Source organism: Trachemys scripta, chromosome 18 (genome assembly GCF_013100865.1).
Source record: "Trachemys scripta elegans isolate TJP31775 chromosome 18, CAS_Tse_1.0, whole genome shotgun sequence".
In the NCBI taxonomy this organism is placed as follows: Eukaryota; Metazoa; Chordata; order Testudines; family Emydidae; genus Trachemys; species Trachemys scripta.
Genome location: NC_048315.1, coordinates 23,794,063 through 23,808,451, shown reverse-complemented (window position 1 = coordinate 23,808,451; position 14,389 = coordinate 23,794,063). Strand labels below are relative to the sequence as shown.

General features: G+C 49.6%; 1 protein-coding gene across 16 annotated transcripts in view; it reads right to left on the bottom strand.

The window, feature by feature from the left end:
• TSPOAP1 (TSPO associated protein 1) overlaps positions 1–14,389 on the bottom strand; it is a 171,614-nt gene that overhangs the window by 42,886 nt on the left and 114,339 nt on the right. For all 16 annotated transcript variants that reach the window (XR_004643463.1, XR_004643465.1, XR_004643466.1 and 13 more), the window contains 3 exons: positions 12,987–13,799; positions 12,059–12,210; positions 626–1,210 (listed from right to left, as the gene is read on the bottom strand). Coding sequence is in view for 11 of the 16 variants with exons in the window: in XM_034752887.1 (XP_034608778.1) it covers positions 626–1,210; positions 12,059–12,210; positions 12,987–13,799 (1,550 nt within the window). In the remaining 5 variants the exon portion in view is untranslated. The remainder of the gene's footprint in view (positions 1–625; positions 1,211–12,058; positions 12,211–12,986; positions 13,800–14,389) is intronic.

Here is a 14,389-nt window from a genome sequence, read left to right as displayed (position 1 = left end):
GCTGTAAAGCCTGCCCAGGACCCAGCTGCTGCAGCTTCACTCCTATTGTTATTCCATTTAGCTAGACCAAAGCTAGCCTCTGAGTGCAGATTCCCCCAGACTGCTTAGTGCTATGGGAACCCCCACTCCTGATCGGCTACCGCCCCTGCACATGTTTTGCTGGCTGCCTGTACAGACTGCCTCTGTACCCAGCACAGCTCACAGCGACCAATCCCGCAGCGTGCAGAAGCCTGCACTGATAGGAGATGGCTGGATGGCAAATGCCAGACAAACACCATCATCACCACCTATAAGAATAATGACGATGGTGCCTTTTCCATCACCCCCATTTCCTATCTCCTGCCTCCCAGGTGCAGTTCTCTGGTCCGCTGGTGCCCATGCAGCTGAGCAATGAGGTTAATTTGTCCCCTCCTGTTCTGTGCACACAGCAAAGCAGGCAATACTCTCCTGTTATTCTGCCACCAGTGTGAGCCACACACTCTCAAAGACAGTGTGTCACCTGACAAGGAGAAAAACGGCACTGTGTCATTTCCCTGTACATTCTCTCTGCTCCCCCCAACGAGGTCTGTTTCCCTTCCCCTTTCCAGTGTCTTAGAATTCATAACCAGCATTCCCAGGCACTCACCGTCCCCTGGGCCTCGATGTCTTCACCAGGGCCCTTCAATGCTGCTGCCCTCGACGGCTCGGGTTCTTCGCCCACTCCTGTAGGCTGCGGAAGGGAAATCAGACACTGCTCATCTCTTGCAGTGTCTGAAACTGGGGATGATGTGCCCAACACTTGCACCGAGGAAACCCAGGGAGAGGAGAGGCGCAGGTGTGGGGAGATCTTCCCTGGCAGACAATTCACTGAGCCGTCACAGCTGGGAGTGGTGTGGACAGTGAATTTGGCATCTGAACTGTCAGTGGAACACTTCTGTGGAGGGAAGAGTGGAGCTGTGCAGTGTGTAACTGGCATTCGCTTGGGATGAGAGCCCTTGGGTTCCCCACAGAGCAGTCTGGAAGTAAGACTGGTAGAAACAACAGCCTGTGATAGTGAGGAATGTCTAGAAGCTTTCAGCAAGGCTGAGGGGATCTGGGCTGGCACTGAATCAGCTGATTCTCCATACAGAGACATAGTTCTCACAGAGACCTCCCGGCACACCTGGAACATCTGCAGCTGGGACAGCTCCACTAGGACACTGCCAGCAGTTGGAGATGCAACTTCCATCACCTGCAACAGAGAAACAGGAAAAGTCTCTTTCTTGTGCACAGGTAACAGCTTCCAGTAGCATGTGGAGACATACCTGAGCTAGCTTTGACCTAGTTAGCTCGAGAATCAACAGCAATGACCCGGTGGTAGCCTGGGCAGCAGCGGGGGCTGTAAAGCCTGCCCAGGACCCTAGGCGTGTGGACTCAAACAGCCAGCGTCCAACCCTACTCTCCTATCATTTTTCAAAGCTCCTGGCAGTTGAGTGGTAGCAAGAAACTGCAGCTGTCCAGCCCTTCTGCGATGGAGATGAGGCAAGTCACAGCAGACAGAGAAAAGAGAATAGGTCACCCCAGCAAGAACCCAACTCTCCAACTGTGACTGCAGCCCCACAAAGGACTCCTTGGGCTGCCCCAGGACAAAGGGCAAGTCCCAAAGAAGGGGGGAAGGGGTAGATGGCTGTGGGAAGCCCTTGCTGGCAAAACCAGAATTGGCAAAATGCTCTGTTAAAAGCAGCAATGAAAGCCAATGAACCCTCTCCAATTTTAGCACATCCATATGGCATTAGCTGTTGAGATTTTCTCTTTTGCCCAGATTTAGTTACCTTCAATTGCATGAGAAATGTGGAGATTTTACAAGCTAGAACTATAATCTCCCCTTTTTCCAGTCCCTCCCCCATCTGAGTCCTCGGAACCAAATTCTGACTCTTCTTGTTTCCTAATACTGGCATCATTCCCAGCCAAGCCAACTGGCTGCTGCTTCCCTCCCTCCCAAGCCCTGACAGTCTTCCAGGCTCCTTGGCTTTGGCCTGGGGAAAGGAAAAGACTTGCCATTTCCTGTCCGAACTGTTCTGTGCTGTGCACTTTTCCTGGTTGCTGTGTTTCACCCTACAGGGGCACGGCTACACTGCACAGACCCACCGCAATGAGACTTGGGTCAACGGACGTGTGGCGCTCATGCTCTGGAGAAGAAAACAGCAGTGTAGTCATTCGGGCTCCTGCTGGGCCCTGAAACCAAGTGAGAGGGGAGCCCAATCCCGAATGTCTACACTGGTAGTTTTAGCCCTGTAGAGCGAACCCTGCAAGCCCCATTCATTAACCAGGGCTCTGAGGCTCGCTGCCACAGGTTTTCTTGCAATGTAAATGTACTCGAGGCGGCTGCGTTTCCCACAGGTACAGTATGTTGCAGGTCAGTTTCAGCTTGTAATGCTCTAAGGCATTCTCTGCAAGCATCTGTACTGGAGTGTGGAGCATTCATACCCCACTCTCCTTTCCTGCTTCTAAGGTAGAGGGTGAATCCCCTCACCAAGGGCTTGAAATATGCATCTGACGCCTACTAGCACAAAAACCTTTCAGAAGTACCTAAGTGATCTGCGTGCTTGAGGGCCAGGTTTCAAAAAGGACTTAGGCACCTAAAGATTTAGACAAGTGACTAATGGGAATTTTAAAAGAGCCTCTGCAGGTTCGGCGCCTAACCTGCAATCAATGGGAATTAGGAACCTAACCTGCTTAGATGGTTTGGAAAATTTGCCTATGTGTAGATAAATCTCTGATAATTTTCATATGACTTTACATTGTGCCTCTTCATATAACCTTGTAGTGGGTCTACCCACGTGTGACCTCTGTTTTCATGGGACTTTGTATCAAAGCCTCATATAGAAACTTTGCATTGAACCTTGGTATAATGTTATAGCCCCTAAGGATAGAGTAAGATAGAAGAAAAATGTCTTTTTGCTGGCAGTAGAACAAGATCTTTCCCCCCACACACTCTTAATCAATTGCCCTGTTGAATGAACAAGGCGTGAATGAGTAAAGGCTTGGAAGGCAGCACCTCCAGACAGCTGCAACCCTTGGAGAGGGAATGGAAGCCAGACCCAAGGACAATAAAACTTGTCAAGTGGGCTCATTAAAGAAGAGCAGACATACTCGGGTCTCGTCTTGTCAACATGGGAGCATCGATCCGGATCGGCAGAAGCCCGGCTCCACCCCTCCCCCATCTAACTCACCTGGCCAGTGCAGTTAAGGGGACCAACTAGTTGGTAACAACAAGACGGAGTGTGCTTGTGTGTGTGTGAGTGTAATATATATATCCTATGCATATGATACAGTGTTAATTAATACATGTATTACTAATAAATGTGGCGTTTTGCCTTATTCCCCCTGAAAAGATCCTGTGCAGTACTTTAAGTACAACATTTTGGTGGAGAATTGCGAAAGGGGGAAAAGTATCTCGAGGTTTTATTGAGTAATGAAACAAACTTTGATATTGAGTAATGGAAAAGTGATCACAAACCTTGAAAAGTATTAATAAGTAATCGATTATTAAGGTGTGCACAACCCCGGTGGTAGAAGCCCGGGTAAAGAGAGGAGGAGAAGTAGCTTTCTCACTCCCCCGGTCCGTAGAGTTGCCGGCATTAGAAAGAAGGGAGGAGAAGTAGCTTTCTCGCTCCAGGAAAGAAGTATTGGTAAATAAGAGTAAAGAGGATAAGCATTGCTGTTTTAGTCCCAATAGGCGGTTGGGTATACTAGAAAATGTTTAAACGTAAGCAGTCTTTTAAGAAGGCTCCCAGAGAGGAGACTGAGACTTACCACATGCCTCCAGCTTCCATCCAGGACACACCACACGATCCATTGTCTACAGCCAAGCTCTAAGATATAACCGCATTTGCTCCAATCCCTCAGATAGAGACAAGCACCTACAAGATCTCTATCAAGCATTCTTAAAACTACAATACCCACCTGCTGAAGTGAAAAAACAGATTGACAGAGCCAGACGAGTACCCAGAAGTCACCTCCTACAAGACAGGCCCAACAAAGAAAATAACAGAACACCACTAGCTGTCACCTTCAGCCCCCAACTAAAACCTCTCCAGTGCATCATCAGAGATCTACAACCTATCCTGAAAGATGATCCTTTACTCTCACAGATCTTGGGAGACAGACCTGTCCTCGCTTACAGACAACCCCCCAACCTAAAGCAAATACTCACCAGCAACCACACATCACTGAACAAAACCACTGACCTAGGAACCTATCCTTGTAACAAAGCCCGATGCCAACTCTGTCCACATATCTATTCAAGTGACATCATCATAGGACCTAATCACATCAGCCATACCATCAGGGGCTCGTTCACCTGCACATCTACCAATGTGATATATGCCATCATGTGCCAGCAATGCCCCTCTGGCATGTACATTGGCCAAACCAGACAGTCTCTACGCAAAAGAATTAATGGACACAAATCTGACATCAGGAATCATAATACTCAAAAACCAGTGGGAGAACACTTTAACCTGTCTGGTCATTCAATGACAGACCTGCGGGTGGCTATATTACAACAGAAAAACTTCAAAAACAGACTCCAACGGGAGACTGCTGAGCTGGAATTGATATGCAAACTAGACACAATCAGCTCAGGACTGAATAAGGACTGGGAATGGCTGAGCCATTACAAACATTGAATCTATCTCCCCTTGTAAGTATTCTCACACTTCTTATCAAACTGTCTGTACTGGGCTATCTTGATTATCACTTCAAAAGTTTTTTTTCTCTTACTTAATTGGCCTCTCAGAGTTGGTAAGACAACTCCCACCTGTTTATGCTCTCTGTATGTGTGTATATATATATCTCCTCAATATTTATTCCACTCTGTATGCATCCGAAGAAGTGGGCTGTAGTCCATGAAAGCTTATGCTCTAATAAATTTGTTAGTCTCTAAGGTGCCACAAGTACTCCTGTTCTTTTTGCGGATACAGACTAACACGGCTGCTACTCTGAAAAGTGAAACAGTTAACAACAGTGCCTGCTTCTGCCTCAGATCTCCAGGCCATGGCAAAATGGCTGGGGATTTTAAAACGGGAATTTTTTTCTAGATGGAGTGTTACCGCCCTTTTACTGGGAGAAAGGGAGGATTTACACTCACAGGAAATGCACTGCTTAATGAGCACGTGTGCAGCCCCAAGTACCGAACACACTGTGGCAGAGACTGAGCAGGGTCTGCCGTGGTGGGAGCACTGTGCTGATTTTGTTTCTAAGCTTCTATCTTTCAGCCTCCAAACCAGAACATCAGGAGAGTTGGTACCAGCTGAAGAGTTATAAAAATACCATGGTTATAGTGTCGCGACAAAGTCTGTGTTCAGTGTCAGTATCTGGTGGGTGTCCTGTGCTAGCACTGGGTCCAGAGAGAGAGGGGTTACTACACTAGACAGGGTAAATGCTTTTTCCTCTCTCTACTTCCCCCATCTCCAACCAAATAATCACCACTTGTGTCCAAAAAACTTTGGTCCCCAATGCATCAGGTTTATTTTTTGTTAGGTTCTCTAATAGTCATTTTGTTGTCAATTTTTGTTATTGAGACATTTGTATTGTCAGTTACATTTACTTGTATTGTTAATTCCACACCTTCCTCTATGCACTCTGGTTCTACTTCCCCAAGCCCTGAAGGGTAGTTCTTCGGCCTGCATAACCTGTAAGACCTTGGTCCATGATTGCAGGGCCCCATCTTTCAGGTCCCCAGAGACCTCTTGAGAACAACTGTTAGGAATAGGGGATTCTGCAACATTTTAGCAACTGAATGTTAGTTTAAGTCCAAATCAGCTTAACCTTGCATGCCAACTGTGGTACACCTACAAAATCTTATTTGTTGTGTGTGCTTAAGGAGGTCCTGACCTCAGTGACTTTTATTGTTTGATGGCTATTGCAGCATCAAACTTGGGCCTCTACGTACCCTCAGCGGCTCCATTTCTGTTGGTCGGTGTGCGTCTGACGCCGCCCCACAGCTAGTGAGCTCCTTGCAGTCCTCGCCCAAGCCGAAGCCTGAGTCGTGCCGAAGCGGGATTTCCCAACTAGACATTACCCCACATATGTCACCAAGAGGGTCTAATTGAGCAGGTGTGCTCAGAGCACGGATCAGATCTCACCCAACAGATAACCGGGGACGAGCAGCGCGATAACTTTTCATGGGTGTGTGTCTCCGCCTAGTGGTTAGGAAAGAGGGACAACGTCCACAGGAGAAAGTGAGAGGCCCACCCTGAATAACCAGGGGGTCAGGGCGCACACCAGTGTTGTGGAGAACTCGGTTCTAGTCCTTGTTCCAATGAATAGTGAATTATTGATACAAAGTGGAACAACTTCAACAGGCAAAATCGAGAGCTCCCTGCCCCTGAATACCCAATAGCCCAGTGGATAGGGCTTCCCAAGTGATGTAAGAGCCCTAGATTAAAGTCTCCCCTCCACATCAGGCAGAGCAGCTCTCCCAGACCTCCGGGGGCCTGGGCTATAGACTACCATGCGGTAGGTTTCTCTCTGGCTTTTCATGAGAAAGGCCTGAGTTTCTCCTGCTACAGCACGGCTGACCTGGCTGAGATGCCTAACTCCAGGAGAGGGTCACTGCCGAGTCCTGAGCGGAGAGCTGCACCTCCCCCTGCTCAACACCCAAGGGCTTAGAGTCCCTCACCAGTGCTAGTTAGTGCAGCCTTGCGGGAGCCCTAGGCATCACTAGCCGTGTGAACCACAGCAGGCCTGGCCTTGGCAGAATAGCGACACACTGAGTGTCAGCTACCCAGGTAAGCACAGTCTTGACCGGAGAAGACGGTACAAGAACACCCAGAGTTCTCAAGTACCTACATAAACACATTTGTAAGAGGTGGTACAGGACCACACCGACCCTGCGTAAAGGTAAGGAGGGGACAACAGATAACGGATGAGGATGTTTTGCTGGTACTAGCAGGTACAAAGAGAAGGGTGGTAACTAACCACGTCTGGAGTATAACACGTCCCTTGTTATGCTGATTGAGCAAGTACCTTGTCACAAGCATCCATGTGTTAGTGTCCCTGTAGCTCCTATGGGGCGTTAGGACCCTGCTTTGCTGACGACAAACCCGGCCAAGCGCCTTCACCACCGAACCGAGCCTGTGGCCTTTCTTATGGATAACATTGAAGTCTGCTGAATCCGCATGCTGCACTGTCTGCTAGCGCAGCTGAGATAGGCACTCCAAGAACGGCAGCACTAGCTGCATTAACAACTCTGCAGCACGAACAACACTTAGGTGCCTAAATGCCTCTGCATTTCACTCCTGGTTAGAGTGCTGGCATCTGCGGCTCCCTTCCAGGCCCCGTTCTGCTAGGCGCTGTGCAAACATACCAAAAAGATGGTTCCTGCTGCAGAGCTTACACTCTAGCTCTAATACAGGAGACAGACCCCCGAGGGAGCACAAGAAAATAACACCTGGCAACCTGATTGGCAGTGATCTCACAATAGCAGCTGCCCTATCTGTTGTCAAGGTTTCTTTAGGCATCATGGCAAAGGAGAGTTTTAAGGAGGGATCGGAAAGACGACAGTCAGGTGGCTTTGTGGACGTTCACAGGAAGCTCCCCCCATAGGTGAAGGGCAGCCTGGGACAAAGCATGAAGACTGTTATTTGACAATGTAATGAGTGGGTGACAGAGGCTGGTGTTATTGGCCGAGCGGAGGTGCGAGCTGACATCTCAGTAGTGTCTGAGTGACAATAGATAGCCTGGAGACAAGACAGATGGGGAGAATCTGTGAACTGGCTTGAAAGTGAAGCTGAGGAGGTTGTGTTTGACGTGATGGAGAATGAAGGGGAACAGTGGAAGGATGCACAGAAAGGGGTGATGTGCTCAAAATGATGAGCTAGTTACATTCGTTTGGCAGTGGAAGTTTGAATGGCTATGTGGAGCAAGGTGGCATTTGTCAAGGCCAGAGAAGAGGAGGGTGCATCTGTCAAGACATGAGATGATGAGACTCAGAATGAGGCCTTTAGTTGCGTGAATGGAGAGGAAAGACCAGACCTTAGAGATGTTAGACTGAAGACTGACAAGATTTAGACAAAGCATAAATGGGAGGCCCTAGCAAGAGAGCTGAGTCAAAGATGGCACCCAAGTTATGAGCCTGAGTGACAGGGAAGATGGTGGTGTTGTCCTTGGCAATGAAGAAAGGAGGGAAGGGGGAAGATTTGGGGGGGAAAGATGAAGAACTCGGCGTTGGCCTTAATCTGGCATCTGACCATTCATCAGGAGATGCCAGAGGCAGGCCCAGATTTCGGCCTGGACTCAAGGAGTCAGGTCTGAGGCAGAAAGTTCCTCCTGGCTGCTATTTGGCAGTGGCAGGATCTTCAATACTCCATTCTCTACCACGCTGCTACAATGCGTTGTGGGCATCTCCACTACTCTGTTAATCTCTCCTCTATAGACAACAGTGCTGGCATCCACCTCCACTTCCCAAACAGCAAGCAAGTGACAATTATCCCAGCTCTGTCAGCTTTACTGCTGCTGATAGGGTTCTGAATAGCAGCAATGAAGCTGAGAAGACTCTGGTCAGTGTTCTGTCTGCTGCAGCTGAGCAGAGCTTTGAGCAGCACTGGAGGTACTAGGGTGGTCTCCTGCAGATGTCACTACTTTGCCAGCACTCAGGTCATTCTTCAGCAGGATTTCTACTCAACAATGAAGACTACAAACTTAAATCATTAAACAAAAGCTGAGATCCTAAAGGAGTTGATGGACCTCTCTCTGGAACACGTGCTGCCCATCATGGGCAAGTAGGTCAGTGGATTCTGCAAGGCCTGCCTTAAACTTTTCTGGGTCCAAGAGGCCTTCCAGTTCATTTATCACTGCTGTTTGCAATCTCTCTAATTATTGCAGTCTTTTTAAAGGGAGACGCCACGTGATTCCAGCAGACCACTCTCTGGTATGAGGTACCAACTCCAGGCTGCTGTGCGGAGTGTAGTGCTGAAGAAATAGGATACAGAAATTGTACATATGAAGGGAAAGGAAACTGCAGAGGCATAGTCCAGGCTATGGGGTTCCGAACCAATACAGACAGAGTAGTCAGTGGCTAGCCTACTGTGTCAATGTAAGGGATGAGATGTGATCCGGGACCCTTTTGGGGCAAACTAGCAGAGGGCATGGGGGGTATAGAGATTTACAGGGATCCGCTGGGTCAGATATATGCATAATAATTCACTAAAGGGCTATGTGAGGTCTCTACCGAGGGCTAGTAGCCTACGGGACATCACAATCACTGCACAATGTATGTACGGATAATATTTAAGGAGCTATGTGTCCAGACTGAGAGCAGAAAGCAGGATGCCACCCATGATCCTGTGAGCAGTATGGCCACTGCCTCTGCCCTTGTTACAAAGCTCTTTATTCCCCCATCACAAACCAGGCATTCTACTCTGGAGCCAGATCAGATCTCAATTTGGGAGGGCAGTACTGCAATCCTCAGGTAAGTGAGCACTCCTCAGTCCACCTCCTGGAGTGTGACGCGGCTAGTTAACCTCCTGCAGTAGAGACTTCCAGAGGGAAGTAAATGGAGTTCTCTGAATGCATTGCCTCTGCCGATCCACCTGACCCCCTTCCGCCTTTTTAACTTGGAGGTCCTTAAATGATGCTTTGAGACAGAGAAAGGCGGAGTACCAAGTCCCAAGGCAGGATTGTGGATGCTCATAACTTAGGCAGGCACAAGCTCCCCTAGCAGAGTTACTATGAAGTTGCCTAGCAAGACACAGGATGTGACTCCCACAAAGTGCATTGATTTTGATGACAATTGGAACACCCAAACACCAGGAAACCTGATCTCCATACAGTGCTCTGTTAGTGCTGCCGGCAGAGGAGCATTGTGATATCAGAGGTAACTCAGCCAGTCATTACTCACTCGCTCCAGTTTATTTGCATATTTCAATCTCATTGGTTGAAAAGAGTCAGCCAATGAAACTGCAGATCAGGACTGAGGTGTATTGTCAGCATTGGGGGCGCAGGGGCTCAGGAGTGGAATAGCAGATCCGTGGTAAATAAGCACCCCGACTTTCACAATAAGCCAAAAATCAAGCTAATCCCATTTCAAATATCTGCGTTTTTCCGCACGTTTGGCATGTCTAAACCCGAGCCATATTGGCTGAGTACGAGTGAGGCTGGAGATTTGCATGGTGCCTCCCCCCACGCTATGCCCATTTACCTTCACCCAGGCAAAATTGTTTTTCTTCATCTAAACAGTTCCTTCCCCGGCAGCACCAACTGGGCAATGGCAAGGGGTGGGATGGCCCAGGCTGGAGCAGGGTTACTGGAGGGAGGGAGTGAGGACTGGCTGAGCTACCTCTGACACTCCAAAGCTACTGGTCTGGCTCCTCTGCCTGCAGAGCCACAGGGGCCCTGTCAAGAGGCAGTTGTTGATATGAAGAAGAAGAGGACTTAACAGACAAATGTAGGGTTCGTGACACTATCCTGTCAAACTGCTCCAGGCTCTGGGATAGAGCGGCCGTTCCTGACCCTCCCTCCCCCACCAGCTCCGCCTGTCTAGGGAACAGAGTGGGTGACACGCTAGTTATGCAACCTTACCTGGAAGACGAGCTCCCACCCCCAATGGAATTAACCCACTTGACAAACAAGGAAAGGGAGGCACAGAGAGGGACGTGACTTGCCACAGGGTGCACAGAGAGCCAGTGGCAGAGAACTCCATTTCCCAGCACTGCACGCACCTCCTCAGCCCGTGCTGTCTGGAGTAGCTACTCGATTCCCTGCACAATTCTAAGCTGGCAGAGCTAACAGTGCCTGAATAGTGCAAGTTCTTATTTCCGTTGGTCCTAATATTCAAAAATAACTCGGCGGACATTATTCCATTTCTCCAGGACATCCTATTCACCCAGGACATCACGTGTCGAGCATCAACCAAAAGTTCTCAATCTGTTCAGAGACAACCCATGCCTGCCGATAGAGGTGGGGCAGAGTGAGGGCAGCCAGCTTCACCAGTGTTACTGAGCATGCTCAGTCCGTGTGAGCATGCTCAGTGCAAGCCAAGTGTGATGGGGCAGCTGCCCCCCACTGGCAGAAAAGGGGTTAAAAGCAGTCCTAAGGAGGCTGCACCGGAGCAGCCAATCAGAGAAGGTCTGAAAGGAGCAACCAACCAGGACCAAACAGGCCCATATAAAAAGGGAGCTGCGGGGCAGAGGAAGGCAGTTCTCTGCTTGGAGCCCAGGGAGGAAGGACTGTGTCTCTGGAGGGCTGAGAGAACTGCCAGCACCCTGGACAGAGCAGTGCTGCAAGCAGGGACCGGAGAAGCCAGAGAGAGCTCCTGGCTGGCTGCTAGGGCCTGCGGGCTGAGGCCCTGAGGTAAGGGCAGAAGAGGGTGCTGGAGACGCATGGGAAGCGGCCTCAGGACATTGGACTGCAGTTGCCACTGTGGGAAGTGGCTGGACAGAGATTGCAGGTCCCCCAAAAGAGGGGGAGGACAATGTGTGGCATGGCAGGAGGGCACTGTTGCTGAAGAGGCCACCACGGTCCTTGGAGAGACGTGGGTCCTAGAGCAGGAGTGACAGCAGTGAGGCACCACCAGAAGAGGGCGCACTACTACACAGAGCTAATTCCCAAGACAACCAACAGGAGGCGCCAGAGCGGTGAGCGCACCCCATCACACCAAGCAGCAAATCAGGAGGGGGGACGTGTCCCTCCATGTCTCCCCCACACGTTGCCTCTGAATCTGTTGTCGTGGGTGTGTCTGAAAACGCCAAATGTGTAATTGGGAACTTTCAGCTAACTTGGGAACTTCCCTACATGCACCATACTGAATGATGTCCTTAGAGAATGTCTTTTTGCAGCTGACGTTTCAGCCCTAAGCTCTTTGGAGCAGAGACCTTGTCTTCCTTTGTGTTTGCACATCACTAACATGACAGGGACTCCCTCACTTCTGATGGGGGCATCTGAGCACCACTGCAACAGCAAATTAATTGGCATCATCCGTGTGACTTCACTGAACCATATGGAGCCTCTATAATAACATACCCACTCTCCACTTCAATATCCCCATCCTACATCCCTCTGCACCCCAGCGTCCAGCCTGTGACTGCATGTATATTACCTTCTGTCCATCGGTATACACGGCATAACCGGTAACTCGGACCCCATTCGATGAGCCTTCTGCATCAATGGTGACAGGTAGCCAACTGATAACCAGAATGCCTGCTGAGGGGCCAGGCTCTGCTTGGACATCAAGTGGTGCATCAGGAGTTCCTAGGAGAGATCAATGAGATTTTCCCCTGTATTTGTCATGACAGTGGCATAATTGCCAAACAAAATCCAAGTAAGTAGTAGAAGGAAGGAAGTGAAGCTCTCTCACCCGAAAGCTACAGGAGCAGAAATCACTTGAGCGGTTCATCTCCAGACTTGGGGAAAACAGACCGAATCAGGGCAGTGAAAATGCAATGCTTTTGCTTTGTGAATTTCCCCATGTGGAAATCAGGCTTTTGCAAATGTAGATGAGGGTGAAGTGAAGTGATTCCTGCAGCATGGTGCGTGTATTTAATGATGATACATGTCACCTCTCCCCCAGGAAGGCACACTACACACTTCAGTGAAGGTGGACATTTGCTATTTTCACTCAGCAACTTGCAGCAAGAAGAGTTTATCTTGTAAAACTAAAACAAGAAAATGTTAAAACCAAATGACAAACCAGCTTAGGTCTGTCTACACTTGGAGCTGGGGCTCTGCCATACTCCAGCTAGCTCCCATAAAGCTAGGGTGCCAAAAACAGAGAGTAGCTGCATCAGCATGAGCCGTGGGAAGGGCTAGCCACCCTGGGTCCATAGTTAGTGTCTCTGATGGGCAGGCACTCGGGGTGGCTAGCCCTCCCACTGCTCCCGCTACAGGCTGGTTTTAGTAGGGTAACTCAAGGAGAGCTAGTGAGGCGATGTCTTCTCAAACTGGGAATCCCAGCCCCAGCTCCAAGTGGTACTCTTTGGAAATCAGAGAAACCACCTAGTAAAACTGTCCCTCTCCGTCCCCAGTACCTGCTAAGGGAGTAGTGAAGTGTATCGCTGCTGATTTCTGCTCACGCCTCTCCTGGGGCAACTCCCAGAGCACCCTGGGGGGCCGGGCCTCCACCTTGGCAACGTACTGAGTGCTAGGGCGCAGGCTGTGGAAAGTGTACCAGTAGACACCTGGCTTTGTGGTATCACACTCTTCCTCGTTGAGGTACACTGCATGAACGTAGTTGCTGTTGCATGGTAGCCAGGTAATCTCTGCTGAGGTCGCTGTCATGCTTCTGATTTTCAGCAGCATTGGTGCAATGCAGAAATCTTGCCCTACACAGAAAGTGCACCGCAGCTTATCGGAGCTTCCTTGCTCTGTCACACTTTGCACGGAGATGCGATAGGCTTTCAGCTCCAGGTCCAGCTTCTCGATCACAGCTTTAGTTTGAGAGCCACTCTTCACATTCTGGCATAACTCTGCATCCACATAGACGTTATAGCTCTGTATGTCTGTACTGCCAGCTGGCAAAAGTGGTGGCTCCCAGCCTACAACTATACTGCTGCTGAGCTGTTTGATCACAGTCAGCTTTCTCGGGTAAGGCACTGCTGTGTGATTGACAGGCTCCTCCTGGTCTTCTGGTCTACTAGGCAATGGACTGACACTGGCCTCGTCAGCAGAGCGATCACTTCTCTCTCCACTGCTAGTGCTTGCACCGACAAAGCTCCTCTCGCGGCACGAGCTCTGGGTGAGATCATTTACCTCTGGAGGCAGAAAGGTCATGAGGTCATCATCTGAAACGCGTTCAACAAAATTGGAGGGGACCAGCCCTCTCCTGCCATCCATTAGCTCCCCTAGATGAGAAACAGGAAACCCGTTATCACCACACCTGCCCTTCAGACTCCAAACCTGGCAGTGGTAGAGAGAAAAGGGAGCAGCATCCCTGGCCAATCACTATCCCAACGTAATCAGAAGAGAGAAGTCCTGTCAGGCCCCAGCGAGCACAGCACTCTGCCGGGAAAGGACTGCCCTCCATTTCCTCGCACTTTGTCCCATCTGGTTCTAAATGTCCCACAGGATGGGGTCTCCACTACTTCCCTTGGCCAGTATTTCACAGCCTAGGAACTAGGAAGGATATCTAGATAGACTAAGCTTTCTTTCCTTTTATTTCATCTAGTCACACTCCTTTTACTACCTTAAACCATCTTCTCCAGCCTTTCCAATCCAATATCTATATCGGTTGGGGCATGGGGTGGAATCTTGTATAAGAGGATTTGTACAAGTACCCAAAACAAGAGTTCATGGCCTGGGGCAGTGCAGAAGGAGAAAAAACAGTTACTAACCTTCCAATGTAGGTGTGCGCACGCCGTGTGCACTGTCGCCAGAAATTTTTCCTCCCAGTGGTATCCATCAGGTCATCTCTGGGGCCCCCTTGAGTGACGCC